The 19,834-nt window shown below is 26.6% G+C and overlaps 7 protein-coding genes across 7 annotated transcripts; 2 read left to right on the top strand and 5 right to left on the bottom strand.

Moving 5' to 3' along the window:
* Nucleotides 1-833: 833 nt before the first annotated feature.
* On the bottom strand, nucleotides 834-1,287 carry OCT59_009116 (uncharacterized protein; the record flags this gene model as incomplete). Its single annotated transcript, XM_066133325.1, has 2 exons — nucleotides 834-1,140; nucleotides 1,211-1,287. The coding sequence occupies 2 exons, from the start codon at nucleotides 1,285-1,287 to the stop codon at nucleotides 834-836; spliced, it is 384 nt and encodes a 127-aa protein (XP_065999775.1).
* Nucleotides 1,288-5,315: 4,028 nt separating this feature from the next.
* OCT59_009115 (uncharacterized protein) lies at nucleotides 5,316-6,241 on the bottom strand (the record flags this gene model as incomplete). The annotated part of the gene is made up of 4 exons (XM_066133324.1): nucleotides 5,316-5,475; nucleotides 5,577-5,649; nucleotides 5,722-6,117; nucleotides 6,202-6,241. 4 exons carry the CDS (start codon nucleotides 6,239-6,241, stop codon nucleotides 5,316-5,318), a joined length of 669 nt encoding a protein of 222 aa, XP_065999774.1.
* Nucleotides 6,242-9,379: 3,138 nt separating this feature from the next.
* OCT59_009114 (uncharacterized protein) lies at nucleotides 9,380-10,742 on the bottom strand (the record flags this gene model as incomplete). Its single annotated transcript, XM_066133323.1, has 3 exons — nucleotides 9,380-9,987; nucleotides 10,061-10,406; nucleotides 10,482-10,742. 3 exons carry the CDS (start codon nucleotides 10,740-10,742, stop codon nucleotides 9,380-9,382), a joined length of 1,215 nt encoding a protein of 404 aa, XP_065999773.1.
* A 69-nt stretch (nucleotides 10,743-10,811) lies between these two features.
* OCT59_009113 (uncharacterized protein) lies at nucleotides 10,812-12,942 on the bottom strand (the record flags this gene model as incomplete). Its single annotated transcript, XM_066133322.1, has 5 exons — nucleotides 10,812-11,326; nucleotides 11,399-11,872; nucleotides 11,958-12,320; nucleotides 12,404-12,802; nucleotides 12,930-12,942. The coding sequence occupies 5 exons, from the start codon at nucleotides 12,940-12,942 to the stop codon at nucleotides 10,812-10,814; spliced, it is 1,764 nt and encodes a 587-aa protein (XP_065999772.1).
* Nucleotides 12,943-13,527: 585 nt separating this feature from the next.
* On the top strand, nucleotides 13,528-14,452 carry OCT59_009112 (uncharacterized protein; the record flags this gene model as incomplete). The annotated part of the gene is made up of 4 exons (XM_066133321.1): nucleotides 13,528-13,703; nucleotides 13,778-14,061; nucleotides 14,129-14,292; nucleotides 14,375-14,452. The coding sequence occupies 4 exons, from the start codon at nucleotides 13,528-13,530 to the stop codon at nucleotides 14,450-14,452; spliced, it is 702 nt and encodes a 233-aa protein (XP_065999771.1).
* Nucleotides 14,453-15,972: 1,520 nt separating this feature from the next.
* Nucleotides 15,973-17,965, top strand: OCT59_009111 (uncharacterized protein; the record flags this gene model as incomplete). Its single annotated transcript, XM_066133320.1, has 9 exons — nucleotides 15,973-16,044; nucleotides 16,122-16,238; nucleotides 16,315-16,641; nucleotides 16,721-16,922; nucleotides 17,005-17,079; nucleotides 17,172-17,320; nucleotides 17,393-17,524; nucleotides 17,613-17,796; nucleotides 17,880-17,965. 9 exons carry the CDS (start codon nucleotides 15,973-15,975, stop codon nucleotides 17,963-17,965), a joined length of 1,344 nt encoding a protein of 447 aa, XP_065999770.1.
* An 878-nt stretch (nucleotides 17,966-18,843) lies between these two features.
* Nucleotides 18,844-19,520, bottom strand: OCT59_009110 (uncharacterized protein; the record flags this gene model as incomplete). Its single annotated transcript, XM_066133319.1, has 3 exons — nucleotides 18,844-19,138; nucleotides 19,210-19,436; nucleotides 19,512-19,520. 3 exons carry the CDS (start codon nucleotides 19,518-19,520, stop codon nucleotides 18,844-18,846), a joined length of 531 nt encoding a protein of 176 aa, XP_065999769.1.
* Between the last annotated feature and the right edge of the window lie 314 nt (nucleotides 19,521-19,834).

Here is a 19,834-nt window from a genome sequence, read left to right as displayed (position 1 = left end):
TCTTTAATCACAAGACTTTGAGAATTAAGAAAAGTTCGAATGAACTTTTCTTCCTTATCCTTGAAAATCTTTAATCACAAGATTTTGAGAATTAAGAAAAGTTCGAATGAACTTTTCTTTCCGTATATCACATTGTTTCACCTAGTTGCGATCTGACGATCTGAGGCACAACATATATATGACATATTCACAAAATTTTCTGCAGTATAAATTTTAAGGGGGGCAAGTCATTATCCTATATCGAAAAATCAGTGCAATAAAAGTTCATATACGAGTTAAAGATTATGTATTTCGTGCTGATAATGGATTACTTTTCTGTATGTGATCTCAGTAGAATGGAAACATAAATTAACAAAAAGCATGCTTCCCAAAAAATTATTTTTGAAACAAAGGAAAAAGCCAAAAGTCAGCAAACAATACAAACTACTTGCTATAGCATCAAAAAAAGAAGTGATAAAGGATTCGATAGAAGCATTTTCTAATGCAGATATTCCTTTACGAAAGTTAATAGTTTACTTCCGTTTTTTTTAAAAACACCTCAAAGAAGGAGGCGCAATTCCTCAAGCAACAACTTTACGTCAGAATTTTCCCAAATTTTCACATTAAAAACTTTTTTGGCTAAAGTAAAGATTCTTTAATCAAGTCTCTTAAGTCTCTTGCTTGAAAATCTTGATACATAACTCTTTATGTATGAATGGCATTGGATCACTGTGTAAAATTCCGTTACCGAATAAAACTTAATGGAACATTACTTATAGCACAAAAACACCGAATTTAATATTTGGAAATATTTTTATTTTTAACAATTACATTTATTTTGTTGCGAAAAAAAATTACCTAAGCAATTTTTTGAGATCTAAAGTGTTTACAATATCATGCTTTGATACAGAATGAACTTTAATTCCTAAGGTAATATGATCTAAAGTTTTTTTGATTTTATCCCCAGGAAGATCAACATCTGCGCCATCTTTATCTAGTAGTTCATAATCAAGAACGATTTTAAATGATTCTATTACAAATTTTTTAAGTTGTTCTTGATCATCTTTTGACGATTCAAATTCATCTTTTTGAATAGCACGAAGATGCATAGATAAAATGTTTCTCCATGAATCGCCAATGTATTCTTCAACCGTAACCTTTCTATAAATTTGGTTAATATTTTTATTTAATAATAATACAATAATCAATAGTAATTTATTTTGATTCTTACTCTTCATCTTTTATATAAGTATTCACCATTTCTGATATTTTTTTCACATCACTGGTCGAAATCATTTCTTTCGGCATTAATACCTTTCGTCAAAAGTTCGTCATCGTCATCACGTGATTCGTCAAACATTCGGCCAATTACAAAAATCGAAAAAAAATTTAGCATAAATCAACTGGTCGATTTTTGGTCGATTTTTGATTGAGTTGTAACATAAAAAAATCCATAAATCGACCAATACTATTTTTTTATTGATTTTTATTAACAACAACAATCAACTTAAAAACTTTTTTGACGATTTTTAACCAATTTTTTATAATTAATTTAATATCAATAACGGCAGATCACTGTACTAAGCTGCAGTCACAGTAATTAGTTGATCTATTACCGAATTTAGACTATTAAATAATAGTTTAAACTATTTCGAAAAAAAATTTTTTCTTTTTCTAAACGAAACGGTTTTAAACGTTTCAAAAATTTTTTTTTGTTCAATTTTTTATCAGACCATTAGTTAGTTAATGTTCCGATTTTTAATATTTTTATTTTTTTACGAAACATTTCGTTAAATTTTTCTATTGAAATGTTAATTAACACTCCATTTTTTTAATATTTTTTCGCGAAACGTTCTTTAACATTTCATTTGATTTTTTTTTTACATTTTCAATCGAAACGTCAGTTAACGTTCCGATTTTTTAATTTTTTTTACAAAACTGTTATTTTAAAGAAAACGTTTCTAACGTTTTTTTTATACTTTTATATAGGAAATCGGTTCCAGCGTGGATACCGTTTCCCAGGTAAAGTTTTGAAAGATTTTCGAAACTTTCTTTAAAAAAAAACGTTTTATACTAAAAAACGTTTTTTTTATTATATTTTTTGTGTAGAAAATCAGTTTCGGCGTGGATACCAATATTCCAGGTAAAGTTTCAAAAAAAATTTTCGAAACTTTCTTTAATAAAACGTTTTAATAAAACATTTTTTATTTTTGTATAGGAAATCGACTCCAGCGTGGACGCCGATATTCCAGGTAAGTTTCAAAACAAAATGTTTCGAAACTTCTTTAAAACGTTTTTTAATAAAAAAAAACGTTTTTTTTTATTTTTTTTATATAGGAAATCGGCTCCAGCGTGGATGCCGATATTCCAGTTAAGTTTCGAAACTAAAGTTTCGAAACTTTCTTAAAAAACGTTTTTTAATAAAAAAAAAAAAAAAAAAAAAAAAAAAAAAAAAAAAAAAAAAAAAAAAAACGTTTTTTTTTTATTTTTATTTAGGAATTCGGTTCCGGTGTGGATACCGATATTCCAGGTAAAGTTTCGAAAAAAATTTTCGAAACTTCTTTAATAAAACGTTTTTAATAAAACGTTTTTTTATTTTTGTATAGGAAATCGGCTCCAGCGTGGACGCCGATATTCCAGTTAAGTTTCGAAACTAAAGTTTTGAAACTTCAATAAAACGTTTTTTAATAAAAAAAAACATTTTTTTTTTTATTTTTATTTAGGAATTCGGTTCCGGCGTGGATACCGATATTCCAGGTAAGTTTCGAAACAAATGTTTCGAAACTTCTTTAAAAATATTTTTTATATTAAAAAACGTTATTTTTTTATTTTATTGTATAGGAAATCGGCTCCAACGTGGACGCCGATATTCCAGATAAGTTTCGAACGATTTTCGAAACTTCTTTAAAAAAAAACGTTTTTTAACGTTTTTTTTTATATTTAATTGTAGGGCTATCGGTTCCAGCTTGGATACCGAACCCCAAGATTAGTTTCGAAAAATTTCAAAACTATAATAAAAAAACGTTAATTTTTAACGTTTTTTTTTTTTGTATGGATCAGTTCCGGCGTGGATACCAAAATCCTAAAGGTAAGTTTTGAAGAGATTTCGAAACTATCTTTTTTTTTAAAGGAACGATTTACTAATCGTTTCTTTCTTTTTTTTGTAGGTACGGAAAAAACCAAGATTCGTAAGTATATACGAATCTTTGGTTTTGTTTTTTTTTTTTGTTTTTTTTTAATATTAATGAACGGTTACTAATAACCATTCTTTTCATTTTTTATAGGTTCGGGTGGGCTTCCGAAGAATGAAAACCCAAAGATTCGTAAGTACGAATCTTTAATTTTTTTTTATTTATTATATTTTTTTGATTTTTTTTTCTTCTATTTTGTAGGTTTCGGCTTCGCATTAGATATATAGGTGAGTTTCGAAGCGAAGGAATCAAAACTCTTTAAATAAATTATTTTTTTTAAATTTTTTTTTATTTTTTTTCTTCTATTTTGTAGGTTTCGGCTTTCGGTTCTTTAAGCGTTCGATATATGGGTAAGTTTCGAAGTAAGACTTCGAAACTTTTTTTGAAAAAAATTATTTTTAACTTTTTTTCTTCCATTTTGTAGGTTCGGCCTTTGGTTCTTGGGCATTGGATATGTGTAAGTTTCGAAGTAAAACTTCAAAACTTTTTTTAAAAAAATTAATTTTTTAATTTTATTTTAATTTTTTTTTCTATTTTGTTGATTTCGGCTTTCGGTTCTTGGGCTTTGGATATACGGTAAGTTTCGAAGTTAAACTTCGAAACTTTTTTTAAAAAAAATTAATTTTTTTAATTTTATTTTAATTTTTTTTTTCTATTTTGTAGATTTTGGCTTTCGGTTCTTGGGCTTTGGATATATGGGTAAGTTTTGAAGTTAAACTTCGAAACTTTAAAAAAAATTGTTTTTTTTAATTGTTTCTTTTTTCTATTTTGTAGGTTTCTTTCGGTTCTTGGGCGTTGGATATATAGGTGGGTTTTGAAGTGAAATACTTCACACTTCGAAACTTTTTTTAAAAAAAAAAATTTTTTTTAATTTTTTCTTTTTTCTATTTTGTAGATTTCGGCTTTCGGTTCTTGGGTGTTGGATATATAGGTGAGTTTCGAAGTGAAATACTTCACACTTCGAAACTTTTTTTAAAAAAAATAATTTTTTTTAATTTTTTCTTTCTTCTATTTTGTAGGTTCTTTCAGTTATTGGGCTTTGGATATATGGGTAAGTTTTGAAGTAAAAACTTCGAAACTTTTTTTAAAAAAAATTATTTTTTTTAATATTTTTAAATTTTTTATCTTCAATTTTGTAGATTTCGGCTTTCGGTTCTTGGGCGTTGAATATATGGGTAAGTTTCAAAGTTAAAGCTTCGAAACTTTCTTTTAAAAAAGTATTTTTTTTTAATATTTTTAAATTTTTTATCTTCAATTTTGTAGATTTTGGCTTTCGGTTCTTGGGTTTGGATGTACGTGAATAACTTTGGATGAGTGGATGATGGTGGATGATAGTGGACGATGGAGATGTGGATGATGTGGATGATGGTTTATGGTGGTTGACGATGGGGTTGACAATGGATAGTGAATGGTGAATGGTGAATGGTGAATGGTGAATGGTGAATGGTAGATAGTAGATGGTGGATGGTAGGTGTAAATAGACAGATACTGTAGATATTAGATATTTAATATGATAATTTTTAATGTGTAATTTTAATAAAACGAAATAATAAAATATAATCAATTGATTGTTATTACAAAATTAAATATAAGCTAAATACATAAAAATCATTAACAATTAGACAAAATTAGACTTAATTTCGTCTAACATTTGGCAATTTGAAATTTGGATGAATGTCTAATAAAGGTTGACGAATAGTTTATTTCCGATTTTTCAATGAATTTTTGCCAATTTGTGATTGCCAAGTGGCAGGCGAACTGTGCAAATCGTCCATTTTAATTTTAACGATTTTTTTGGCAATGATCGGCCAAAATTAGACCAACTTTCATCCAACATTCATCAATTTGAAATTTGGACGAAATGGACTATTCTGACCAGTGCATATTTGTGCCTATAGTCTGCCATTTTTAATACGCATTTGTGATGAATATTCTTTGCTGTCTCCTGATGAAGTTTATCCCTCAAATCTGGATAAATTGCACAAATAATCGCATTAAAAACATGCGAATTCAGTTTTCGACACTTTAGAAATAGGAGCTTGAGTTCTTCGATCAAAAGTTTATTATTTATACCCTTTTCTTTCTAAATAATGATAGACTTTTAATTCAAAATAAATTTACATTAAAATGAATTATAAATATTTACTATACCTGAAGAGAAAGAGCTGGCAATTTACAATTTCTAGAATTTCCAGCCGTTACGCTTTTAGATTCCTTAAGAACACTAGCCAGCTCCAATATTGATGGATGATCCGCAACAAAATTGGCAATTTCAAATTCTGTGTATGATTCTAAATTGTTTCTCCTTTAAAAAAAAAAAGAGGTATATCCTAATTAGTAAGGGCATTGAAGGTATAAGTGTAACATAAGATGTGATAAATGTGTCCCAAACAGTAGTTTACTTACATGTTTGGACGATCTGGAATTAATATAGGAATATCATTCGTTATTTTATCGAAATTGAATAAACTTAAATTTTCTTTTCGTTTGAAAACACGTTAGTTTTTCATTCTAAATATTCATAGCAAATAGTTTTGTTCTTTTGACAAACCTTGCCCTTGTTGTTCAGGTCCTTCGACTGTCTCTAAATCTATTATGTCAGGCGGAATCTCTTGTATAGATTTTTTTTTCTTAAATCTTGATTCAACGGTATTAGGTAGACTTCTTTTTTTCGGAGCATTCTTTTCTTGTTGAGATTCTTCTATAACAGCAGTTTCTATTTCTGGGGGAATTACCATGACGAATATGTCTTTTTTAGATCTTGCTTCAGGTAAACTTCTGTTTGTTATAGCTAATGCTTGTTCATTTTCTTCTGCGACAGTTTCTAAGTCTGAGGATATTTCCTCTATAGATTTATTTTTCTTAGTTCTTGCTTCATTTGTATTAAATGAACTTCTATTTTTTGTTATAGGTTGTTTTGATCCTTCTGCAACCGTACCACCTAATCCTATAATAGAAGAAAAGAATATTAAGTTATGGTTTATAATTTATTCGAGATATTATTTATTAAGAAATTTATTTAGCTACATACTTTTTGATGTAGCATTTTTAGATTTTTTTTTGGGGGCCATTTTTATTTAGAATATTTAGAAAGAGTGTGAAAATCAGCTTACATTTATATTAATGCAGTAACCGCGTTAACTACGCGAAGAATCTTCTGATCACAAATGAATCAGAATAAAGTACACGCTTGAAACACGAAAAAAAGTTCAAATTCTTTGTCAAAAACTATTTTATGGGGCAATTTTCATCAAATAAAGCAGTGTTCGATCTGACATAATAAATCACACGAGTTTATATTTGTCATTACGAAACAAACTTTACCCCTGACATTTTCAGCGATTGTTATTTATCTAGCTTTTTTTGTTCATGGTAAAGGTCTTGCGGATTGTTAAAAAATTTATTAAGTACGTCACATCTCCATGTTTTAACGAATTATTGAATTATTATTATTACTACTATTTTATAATTTACATTTTTATCATTTATATGATTTAGCGAAAAAAAATTAAATTGAACCTGGCAGTAAATTTAATTTCTTACAAATGTAGAGATTGTTAAGTATTTGTTTACGAACTTAACAATTTATTTTAATTTGTCAGTGATCTTATGTTGCTATTTTGTAAATCACATTTAAATTGGAATAAAGAAATGAGCAAAAGTTTGTAACCGGTAACTTACATAATGGTAACGTATTGCAATGACAACCAATCTTTAGTATTCTGAGACAATATTCTGGTCAATCATGAATGCAGATCTGTCAGTGAGATATCTCAATTATACTAAAATTTATTGTGTGTGAAAGTTTTTCTCTCCCTTTACTGATTTCATCATAACACTAAATTGAATGTAGCTTCGATAAAAGTCATGAAGAATTTAAATTCAACACAATGCCTTCATCGGATTGAATATTATGGTAGTAGCCCGATGAAAACATTTTTTTGCCATGACATAATGTATTTTCTTATATGAAAATTTAGCCAATAAAAACCATCTCCTCTCATCAATTTCGATAAAAAAAATTATTTTATAGCGAAAAAAAATCTTTCAAAATACTTTAAAAATTTTTTTTTTAAAAAAAAAGGAGCTAATAATATTACATATTACATAAGAAAACTTAATTCTTTTAGAAATGATAACCCAAACAAAAAAATATTTTTTTTGTCGTATTACAAACAAAAAATGATACACAAAATAGAAAAATGTATAAGACATGCGTTCCTATCCAATAAAAATGGAATGGGAATCCTAATCTATATCTGCCGGTTGGGAAATTCAGATCTTCAACATGTAAAATAAGGAGCAATCAGAAATTTACTTATTGTTGCCAAACCGACAATTATGCCAATTAGACTTTATTTGTCAATGTGATATATTAAAATGGTATATAGAAAATTAGGGGTACAGACTTTTTCTTTTTTTAGCAGTGACATTACGGCAGTTACGTCGGTAAAGTTTGTTGACAATTTTTGCATGTGAATTGTCAAAGCAAAATAAATCAATCAGTAGATCAGACTAGTCAATTATGGTTTGTGCTGAAAGATAATCTTTTTAGCGTTAATAAACTTAAAAAAAAATTTTTCCTTTAAAAAAATTACTCTCATGGCTTCGTTTTTTAGGTATGTATCAGCTTAGATTTTTGCGCTTTGGATCGGTAAGTTAGCTTCGAAACTTAACTTTTTTAGTAAATTTTTCTTTTGAAAAAACTTTTTAATTTTTATTCATAGATATCGGTTTCAAGGGGGGGATGTATTTTTAAAAAAATCGTTTTAAACTTTCATTTCCTTTTTTAGATACTGGTTTATTTGGATCTGATCTTGGATTTGGTAAGTTTCAGTTCGGAACTTACAATTTTATTTTAATTTTTTCTTTTTTTTAAATTCCTCTTTTTTTTGTAGGTATCAGTTTCTTCAGCTTTGGGGTATGGCAAGTTTTGATTTGATACTTCGAAACTTACATATTTTCTTTAATTTTTTATTAGTTTTTCACCTTTCTTTTTTTCTGTAGGTACTGGATCTTTTGGCATTGGACTTCAGACGTTGACTTCTTGGACTTCTTTGGTTGGATTTCTCAACATTGAACAGCACTTGGACTTTTTTTTCTGTAGGTCAGCGTCTTGGAATATTTTCTCTTGGAACGATAAGTGTCTTTGGTGGGTATGGTGATGTTAGCATTATTAAATTATACCAACGCCATTTTTCTTATCTAAAAATTTTTTTATTATAGGACCTTCGGAACCAAAGGAACCCCCTGAGAGGTAATTATTAAAAGTAGGAGGGAGTTTTTTTAAATTGAGAATGCTAGTAAGCTTTATTAACGTTCCACTTTCTTTTTTTTTATTGTAGGGCCTACCAGGTACCTTGAAACTAATAAAACAGCCCATAGAAAAGAAGGGGAGATGTTTTAAATTGGAAATATTAGTAAATAATACTAATGTATTCTTTTCTTTTGTATGTTTTGGCAGGTTCATTGGATAGATAGTATATGTAGGATTTATCAAATTAGCTTATTGATAGATTGTATTTTAAATTATTGTATTAGAATAATAATAAATATAATATTTGCAATCAATTCAAATCAGCGCATTTCTATTAAACGATTAATTACAATCGGAAGGTTCTATTAGCAATCAGAAGATACTGGTTATATTTAATTTGACAAATTAAATAGTGGTCAAATTAAATAGTGCCGGGTGTGATTTATTTTTATTATGTAATATTATAATTGGCACATCCGGTTATATTCTGATTTGCGCCATTAATTGACCGCCTAACTGGCATCCGATCACCAAATAAGGATGACTATTGGCATCCGATTGGATGCCGATTTGTCAGCATTTGACCTGTGTATATATTTTGATAATCTTAATTCGAAAATTTAGTAAGCATTTCCTTTCTTCAAAATAAATACTAGCAAGATGTTGAAACTTAAAATTAAAATAAAAAACATATTTATATGATGAATTTCGAAGTTAAATACCTTGAAATGCTGCAATCCACATCAGCCAAGATGATATCTACAAAAAAAGGTTTGAATTTCGTTACTTAAAAGAAAAAAAATGTGTCGATCTGCTAAAATTGAGAATATTCAATAAAATTTGAATTTTGTAAGTTTAGAAAAATTATTTTAAATATTGAAATAATAATTAAAAATATTTAATTTTACTACTTGATATTAATAATTTATAGAAATTAACTCTGAACTTTATTTTATATTGCATTATAAAAAAATTCATTTAGTAAGTAAGGTTGTGATAGATTATGATTTCTTACTGAACAGTCATTAACACATTGATGAACAAAATGGACTTTAGGCATGGAAGTTACAAAAGAAATAGGAAAAACATTGTGCCATTTTTTCCTTTCTGTACATATTTTGTATTTTTGACACATCATTAGAGAATCAATACCATTTCTTCCTTCAATTTTTTCAAACCATTTTAAAAAATAAAAAGGGTATGTTTTAGCATTATTATAAGTATGTAAAAAAATGGCTTGTACTATTGCATATGAATTCCCTTCTAATTCCTCTTCAAGTTCTACTACATTTCCAACACTTATTCGTATTATTGATGATTTACCATCTTGGTTTAATACCTTATATGAAATATAATTAAAATAAATAATTTTGGTATTATGAAGATATTCTGTAAAGTTAAAGTATTCTTTATAAGCTGTTTTAAGACCATAGTAAATATCACCATTAATTGATATATTTGTTTCAAAATTATTTTGCAAAATCTTATATTGTTTCCATTTAGCTTGTAGCTGAATTTCATAAATAGAATCATCTGGGGATTCAACTGCTTCATTAATTGCTATATAATAAAATTTTTTAATAAGTGAAAATTAAAATTAAAATCAGTTAAATAAATTAATAATAAAACATACCTATTTTTTTAGTATTAGAAATAGTTGCTGATGTAGCAAACCAAGAAGAAAGCAATAATCTAAAAATATTGTCTTGAAAATAACCATTTCCCAAAAAATTATTATAATGAGAATCCAAAGTACCATCTATGATATTACGTAATGCCTGTAAAGTATTATATCTTTTTATTAGATCCTTTTCTATCATTTTTCCATTTGTATGTGAAACAGTATTTTTAAATATTTTATGAACCATTTCTTTAACTCCAACAGCACTATTTACTAATGTAGCAAATGTTTTAGCATGATGTTGTAAATGACCATTAATATGTAAATTAGGAAGATTAGTAAAATCTTGAGGAAAAATCTATAAAATTAATAAAATAATACTCTAATTAATATTATATAATAATTAATAATATTATTTAATTTTAATTAATACCTTTGTAAGTAAAATTGCTTCTTGGTTTAATAAATCATTCAAAATTTTATATGATTCATTATTAAAAAATAAACTAAAACAAAGTTTAGCACATTTTGCTACTACTACCCAACATTGAATTAATTTATCTATAATTCTATTTGTATTAACAGACAGATTTTCTTGTAATTCAATAAGTGAATTGTTTTTTAAATGTTTAATTTGTAAATATTGTCGAAGAATATGTGGTAAAACCATAGCTAAACGCAATCTATCTGACATCATAAAACTTTGTCTATGTGTAATTGGATTTGGTAATTTATGCCATTGTATAGGCATTTCAAATAACTTTCAATTTTTAATAAATTCATTATTTCCATTTGAATTAAACATATTAAATGTACAATTTATTAATTTTAATATTTTACCAGCAATAGCGTGATAGATATCTTGGGGTAATTGAAGAAGTCGATCACGTATTAAATTATCTAATATTGGTTTCTGATTTTTTAACCCAAATTTTGAACATAAATTCCTTTGAATTGTTAATGAATCTGAATTTAATATAAGGTCAAATTCATCATCCATTAAATGATGATATCGCAATTCTTTAGATATATCATCAAAAGATTTTAAAGAATTATGATTTTCAATTTTACAAGAACGACAGCCTCTTTTAGCATTATGTCTCATAACTCCTACTAAATCATTTCCCTGTGGAAGGTCTGCAGTAACAATACCAAGACCTGCTATTACCAATATATTTTTACCTTGAATATTAAAAACTTTTCCTTTTTCTAATTCTTTTAATTCTTGTAAAAATGGACTAATAAATTCTTTAAAGTTTCCACCAAAAGGAACAAATCCTATAATAAAATGATTTTTTAAAAGTTTTCTCATTGAAAATGGCATATTGCCAATTTGTATGTAAACACCACCTAATGAATGATATACATTTTGAAAAGTGCCAAAATCATCATAATAAAGATCTATAAATATTTTCCACATTGGTAAATTATGTGGATTTTGAGGAAAAGGACAATATTCTGATGGATGTCTAAATCTATAACATATATTTCTGATTTTCCATTTGTTTTGATAATTATATAAAATTTCAGCAACAATATATGTATAATAATTAGGCTCTTCTTGATCTTGTAACCATACTAATGTTTTACCAACTATAACTTCAGGTTCAACTATTATAGGTTTATCTTCTAATAACCATCTTTTATTACTACTATTAGAATAACGATCAGCTGTTTGATATTGAGCTGGAAGTTCATCAAAAGTTAAAAATCTCTGCAATTTTAACTTTAATCTACTGTTATGTAGAATTATAGACGTTATTCTCATACAATTTAATTGATTTGATGCCATAATATGAACAAAGTCTCCTGTAAAATATTCAACTAAATAAACAAATAATAATATATTTTAGTTAAATAATATTAATATAATTTATAATTAATGAATACCAAATATTTAAAAAAATACCTGAATTTATCGTAATATTATGTTCACCAAATAATGGAGATTGCTGCCATAGTTCACCATGCCAAAATTCACTTTTATTCTCTACTTCAATTCCTGGACCATTATACATTTTAGAAATTAAAAGTGGGTTAGATAAAGTTTTTTTTATGATATCAAATAATGATATTGCATATACCTCTCTAAAAGGCTGAGAAGTAGATTGTGTTTTCATGTTAGATATGGGTATAGTGTATTTCTTGACTGTTAACAATGGTAATCTAGCTCGACTATTTTTTTTAAAGTATCTAATATTCGTAGGAACTTCTTTGACATCAAAATTTGGGTGGTTTAAAATTTTAACCAAGTCTTTATACGCATTTGTTGCTGACAATAAAACGTTTTAAAATATTTAAAATATTAAATAATATCTTAGACAAAATATTAATTTATTAATTAATTTTACTTACTTATCATATGTTTAGTAATCCAAGCAAATATTGAGGCAGAAGTACTTGATGAAAAATAAGGTCCAAATTCACCATCAAAAGAAGAATTTGGTAATGTATTATTTTCAAGTATATTTTCAGAACCTTCAAAATTTTTGTGTTCAACTTCATTATCACTAACAACATCATTATTTTCATCATCACTATCAACATAATCATTTTCATCATCACTTTCATCATCATCACTTTCGATATAATTATTTTTATCATCACTATCATCACTTTCATTGTCGCTATCAACATAATTATTTTCATCATCACTATCAACATAATTATTTTCGTTCTCACTATCAACATAATCAGTTTCATTATATTCAGTGTAATGTTCAAATCCACTCTCATTTGCATCGTCATTATTATCTGAACATTTAAAGAAAGTTATTTTTAATTCAAGATATAATATTTTAAATTATTTAAATTCGTTACCTTTTAATTCAGTAGCTACATCATTAATTGTATTGTCTATATTAGTTACATTATTACGAACTTGTTCTTTTCATTGTCGTAAATTTAAGCTTCTATTCTTGCTTTTACTGCTTCTTCTTAAAGGCATACTAAATTTAAAAATAAAGGTAATTTTTTTTTTATCAATTTAAAAATAAAAGTAAATTTTTTTTTTATCGTAAAAAAAAAGATCAATAAAAGCCATTGATTGGCCAGCAAAAATATCGATCTCACTCATGAAGACGATCTTTTATATTTCTGTATTTATGACATACGCGAAAAAATCACGAAAGTTTTTAACCACTATAATAAAATATTCTAATAAATAATACAATTGCTAACACTACACTAAAGACTAATTATTCAAATCTTACACTTTTGTATGATTTACTTCAATCATCTGCTCGTGATATTGATTTAATTAAAAAAGACGATGAAGAGGAGTATAAGCACCTCCTCCGAACGACTATTGTAAGCTCTAATACCTGTAAAGACTTCCCACTGATTACAAAGGAAAAGCAAGAGATTGTGGGAAATATACGAAAAGAACAAATAGGTCTAGATACGGTGAGAATTTATATTGATTTATTTCTTTGAGTGAACGTTTACTAATGAACGATATTAATTTGTAGACAATAGATATGTCCATTCATTTTTTAGTAAATAGACATGAACCAATAATCAACGTAGGCAGATTTGGGTTTACTAAGTCTAATAAATCTATAATTGAAAATCCGAAAGGATATCGATTCTGTGCATTAAATACTACAACTGATTTGATGAAGAAATCATACGCTTGGTTGAAACTTTATACGAGGTTGGCTTTTGCAAAATTTATATTTAATTAATGTATAAAAAGCATAACTAATTATTATTTTTCAAAATATATAGAATCGGTCAAGAAGCTCTGTATTTTTTGTTGACGAACTATTCTATTTTTCTTGAGCTCAAAAATGGATGCTATATACAAATTATGGGTCCATCCATCAGTAGAAAACGTCCCATTGAAGATTTGGATAAATCTTTCAAAGCCGCTATCTTAAATGATCGTAAAATTATAAAAGTATCCAACACGAATTCCATATCGAACTTGTTCTTTTCTCGTTCAATTATGTTTTTTGGGCCCCTAATATATAATAAAAATGGTGAATTATGGCACGGGCTGCCAAAAGATCGTAAGTACCAAAAAAATTCTTACTGTTTTTTTTGTAATAACTAATAAATAAATAATGATTTCATTAGATATCCTTATTGTTGTTAAGTTTTCGTATCATAACGTTAATATGTCGAATACCGTGATAAGTTATATATTTCCGAAACAATTCAACTTGAAAAACGTATTTACCTGTAGAGAAGTTTCTCATGCATTATATTATACTTATATGGATAGGAGAAAGGAAATAGATGTAAGTATATATATTTATTAGAATACTTATTAATTGGGTATTATTGTAAAATGATCAATCTATAGCTTATTTTAAAAAATAGAATTTACATTGTAAAGTTCCGGATTATTTAAAACATCTACTTCCGTATATTGATCACATAATTAAATGTCATAATTAAAGCTCCGAACAGGTCGGTTTGGTCCGGATTATAGACGGTTCGGATTAGAGCCGAAATCCGTAAGAACCGAACCGAAAAACCGGCGGTTCGGTTCGGTTTAATCCGATTTTTATAAAAATGCGAAAAATCATATAGCCGGCCATCTAGTGATCGTATAAAGTTGAGCCATATATCATTGGATTCGTCTCGATGAGACGCGTCGAATGGTGGTAAGATCATGTCTCTAGCATCGATAGATCACACGTTAACCCACGCTAAATGATTTATTAATAATTTGAATCAGCAAGCTATCTATCGGTGCTAGAGACATGATCTTAGCGCCATTCGACGTGTCTCGGTGAGACGAATACAATGAATATAAATTCGTTCGTGTACGACCACTAGATGGCGAATAATATCAAGTTTCGCATTTTTTAAAAATTTTCGAGCGTTAAAAATTAAAAATTCCGATACATGAATTTATTCGTCGTCCAATGGTCATACAAATATGAATTAGGACTCATTGGATTCGTCTCGATGAGACGAGTCGAATGGTGGTGAGATCATGTCTCTAGCATTAATAGTTCGTAAGTTAATTCACACTAAATAATTTATAAGAAATTGGCATTAGCAAGCTATCTATCGATGCTAGAGACGTGATCTTACCACCATTCGACTCGTCTCATAGAGACGAATCCAATGAGTCCTAATTCATATTTGTATGACCATTGGACGACGAATAAATTCATGTATCGGAATTTTTAATTTTTAACGCTCGAAAATTTTTAAAAAATGCGAAACTTGATATTATTCGCCATCTAGTGGTCGTACACGAACGAATTTATATTCATTGGATTCGTCTCACTGAGACGCGTCGAATGGTGCTAAGATCATGTCTCTAGCACCGATAGATAGCTTGCTAATTCCAATTATTTATAAATCATTTAGCGTGGGTTAACGTGTGATCTATCGATGCTAGAGATATGATCTTACCACCATTCGACGCGTCTTGTCGAGAGGAATCCAATTATATATAGCTCAATTTTGTACGATCACTAGATGGCCGGCTATTCGATTTTTCGCATTTTTATAAAAAATCGGATTAAACCGAACCGAACCGCCAGTTTTTCAGTTCTAATACCTGAACCGAACCGAACCGAATTTTGAGCCGGTTTCGGATCGGTTCCCCGGTTTAGCCCGAACCGTTCGGAGCTTTAGTCATAATATATGCCAGTATAGACATTTGCTTAATACTTACTGCCCGATCCAGGTAATTTTTTTGTGTTTATTTTAATCAAATATTGAATTATTATTTTTTCTTATAATCTGTATTAAATATAAAGGAAACAAGTTTAGTTGAGTGCAATACCTATCAGGTAATATTTTAAATATTTTAAAATTATCTTAAATTATTATTAATTTCTAAAAAAAAAATTACTTAATAATTCAAACAGGTTAAGAAGTTTGTTGTCGGAGTTTTAGATTTTATATTTCCACCCGAATTTTTTGGTGACAAAAATAACAAAACAGTTATTTATAATATGATAAGTGTTTTTATTGAAAAACGTCACTCCGAAGTAGTATCTTTACATGAAGTCGTGCAAAATTTTAAGGTTATTGTTTAATTTTATTCTATGTATTAAAATGGTATTTGATTTATTAACGAAATATATATATTTCTAATATTTAGATTAAAAAATGCCAATGGCTTAAAGGCAATAATAATTTGGAAATATTGAAATGTACTGAAATGTTGTACGAATTAATTTGGTGGATTTTTGAATGTTTAGTAATTCCACTTCTCAAAGTAAATAGATATTTTAAATGATTTTATTTTTTATTTTATTTATAGTCATTAACAATTTCTATATTAATATTTATAGCTGAATTTTTATATAATAAATCATGCTAAACAAGGAAATAGGTTATCCTATTATCGAAGAGAGATTTGGTTTAAAATGGTTGAACAAAATCTTAAATCCCTAACGAGTTCTGTATATGAAAAAATACCGTCAAAGAATGAAGAAACAATTTTCAAAAACAGGAAACTGGGTTACTCCGAATTAAAATTCCTCCCTAAAGATAACAAAGGAAATCTGAGACCTATTGTTAACATGAAATGCCCGATGCGTACTTCCAATAATATAAAGCGACCAAAATCAATCAATTCCATATTAAATACGACGTTTCAGATCCTTAAATACGAAAAAGTAAGTTTATTAAATAATTTGAATTGAATGTTATTGTAAATATTTAAATATTAATTATTCTTTTTTTTTTATTTGGTAGGAAAAAAATCCTTCGTTACTAACTGGGTCTATATTCAATTATAACGAAGTTCATGCTTGTTTAAAAGAATATAAAAAACACTTATCTAATGATGATAATCCACGACTTTATTTTGCTAAAGTTGATATTAAATGTTGTTTCGAAACAATTGATCAAAATATTCTTATGGAAATAATCGAAAAAGAAGTTCTTACTGAAGTTTGTACAATAATAATTTCTTGTTTGCATAATATAATATCTTTTTTTAATTTACTAATGATGATTTTTTTAGTACTAATACTCAGTGAATAAATTTGAAGCTATTTATCTAAAAGGTGGAACTATTTATAGAAAACGTGATAACTTTGTTCATGATTCAAGTAAAAGTTTTTCAACACATTATTTATTGTACTTTAATTTAATTATTTTATTTTTTAAATTTATTTTGTTTTTATCATATATATATATTTAGGTGAATTTTTGTCTTTTCCGAAATACAGCGCCAAATTAACTCAAAATTATAAAAATGCAATTCTTATTGATAATGTGTATGAATCTTATATGGAAGTAGAGGATATTCTTGAATTGTTGAAAGAACATATTCAACAAAATATTATAAAGGTAATAAATACAAGTGAATATTATTTAAATGATTTATTTAATTATTTTAACTGATTAAATTTATTAATATAGGTTAATGAAGAATATTATAAACAAAAAGTCGGCATTCCACAAGGATCGGTACTATCATCCTTATTATGTAGTATATATTATGGAGTTATGGAGCGAGAAGAATTTAAATATATCATTAATGACACGAATGGGGTAAGTATTTTTAAATATTATACTTCAATGTACTTACTGATATATTTAATATTTAATTAATATTATAATATTATTTAAATATTATTAGTTACTATTGCATTTTCTTGATGATTTTTTGTATATAAGTACAAACAAAAATAATGTTATAAAATTTATCACAACAATGCACCAAGATGATTTAAAGTATAAAATCGTCATAAATGATAAAAAAAGTATGGTAAACTTTGATTTAACTGTTAATAATAATAAAATAAATAAAGTTGATGGTTATGGTACGTATTTGCTATTTTATTTTATTTTATTGATTATTTGTTTTATTAATTGTATTGTAAAATATTAACTGAATTTTAATAAGAGTTCCCGTGGTGTGGAATATTAATTGATACTCGTAATTTGAATGTCAAAGTGGATTATTCAAGATACAGCGATTTATCCCGTTAGTATTCTATAATTAATTCAAAAACTATTTATTAATTTACTTATTATTATTTATATTAAATTAGATATTGCTAACATTTTAACTATAAAATCGACAAAGACCCCTGGTACATGTTTAAAGAAAAAAATGATCGAGTAAACACTATGATTAATATTATGCAAATTATTAATTTTGAATTAATATAAATAATTATTTATTCAGAATTTTGTTAGCAAAAAGCCATAAAATTTTTTATGATACTTCGCTAAATACAAGAGAAACTACCCTATTAAATATATACCAAAATTTTTTAATGGCTGGAATGAAATTCCACCACTGTATAAAAGGAATGCCTAGACAAAAATCCCAAAGAAATGAAGATTTCGAATTTGGTAAATTTTGATTAAATTTTAATAAATTTAATTATTATTTTTTACTAACGCAATTTTTTTGTTATTATTACAGAAGTATTACATAATGCTATTGATCATTTATATTTAGTATTATGTAAAACTGATGCATCAAGTAGATATTCCTTTAATATAAATAAAAAAGAATTTATGTGGTTAGTGTTGTTATAATTTAAATTTATTTTTATCATAAATATTAACTTCATATTTTTTATTATTTAACAATAAGGCTCGGTGCTAATGCTTTTTATTACATTTTAAACAAAAAACAAAGCTATCATAAGGGAGTACTTTCACATTTTAAAAAATTTCTTGAAAACTCCCGGTTAGATAATTTAAATCATATAGTAGATTGTAAGTTATCATTAATTTTTAATAAAATAACATTTTAAGTTTTGGTATTGTTTAATATTATTTCTTTTTTATTTATTTAAATGAAATAATCTTATGATATTAATTAATTAGTAATACAATAGTGAAATTATAAAAAATTATAAATCCATATTATATACAATATTAGTATGATATCTTGATTGTAATTTAATAGAACTAGTACAATTATCCATTTTTTTAAGTTCACCTTTTACATCAATTGAAATAAAAAAAGATTTTATACCAATCAATAAACTTTTTTTAACAAAATCAAAAAGTTTATTTAAAGAAACTTTGTCATTTTCAAAGGATTCTTTATGAACACAAGAAATATGTGTTGCAAGAATTTGTCTACAATAATCTTCAGTAATAATTTTATCTAATAGGTTTTCAAATTCTTCCAATCTGATACTTCTAAAAAAGATTGTTAAATAATAATTTACTAAAATAAAATAAACTAATATAAAAACTTCAAAACCGCATACCTAAAATGAATTTCAAGGTCCTGAGCTTTCTTTACTATAATACTCTTGTAATTATATCTAAAATCTGAAAATTTTCCTCTGCAAATATTGATATAATCTTTAAGTTGATCAGGATTAATTGTAGGATCTATTGTTTTTAGTAATACTTCTAATAAATTATCCGAAGGGTTCCTGACTCTAAGAAAAAGTAATTTTAGCTCATCTATCAGAATCTTGCTAAATTCTCCCTTTATTAGAAAATTATTAAAAAGTCAATTACAAAAAGTTTAAAAATATTAAAATTTGCAAATTTCTTTCTTTACCTCATCCATCTTTATATAAAAAGTACGATCATACAATGTATAACAAAGATGTGTGATACGAATTTTTATTCACAGGCTAAAACTTTGGTAGTACAAAAGTTTTTTTAGATTTTTTGGGACGGATGAAATTGGTAATTCATCCAACCTGTTTTCTTTTTTATTTTGCTTCATTGTTCATTGTTGTATTGTATTTTGTTAGGATCCGGGCTTATTTTGAAATATTTTGATTTCAAAAAGTATTACTTCAAAAAAATTATTTTTTCGTTTTCTTTAATGAAATAATATCCATTTGTTGAAATCGACCGATATAAATTCAAACAACA

This window comes from Rhizophagus irregularis, chromosome 17 (genome assembly GCF_026210795.1).
Source record: "Rhizophagus irregularis chromosome 17, complete sequence".
Taxonomy (NCBI): domain Eukaryota; kingdom Fungi; phylum Glomeromycota; class Glomeromycetes; order Glomerales; family Glomeraceae; genus Rhizophagus; species Rhizophagus irregularis.
Note: the sequence above shows the minus strand (reverse complement) of the source record. Positions and strands in the feature narration are given on the sequence as shown.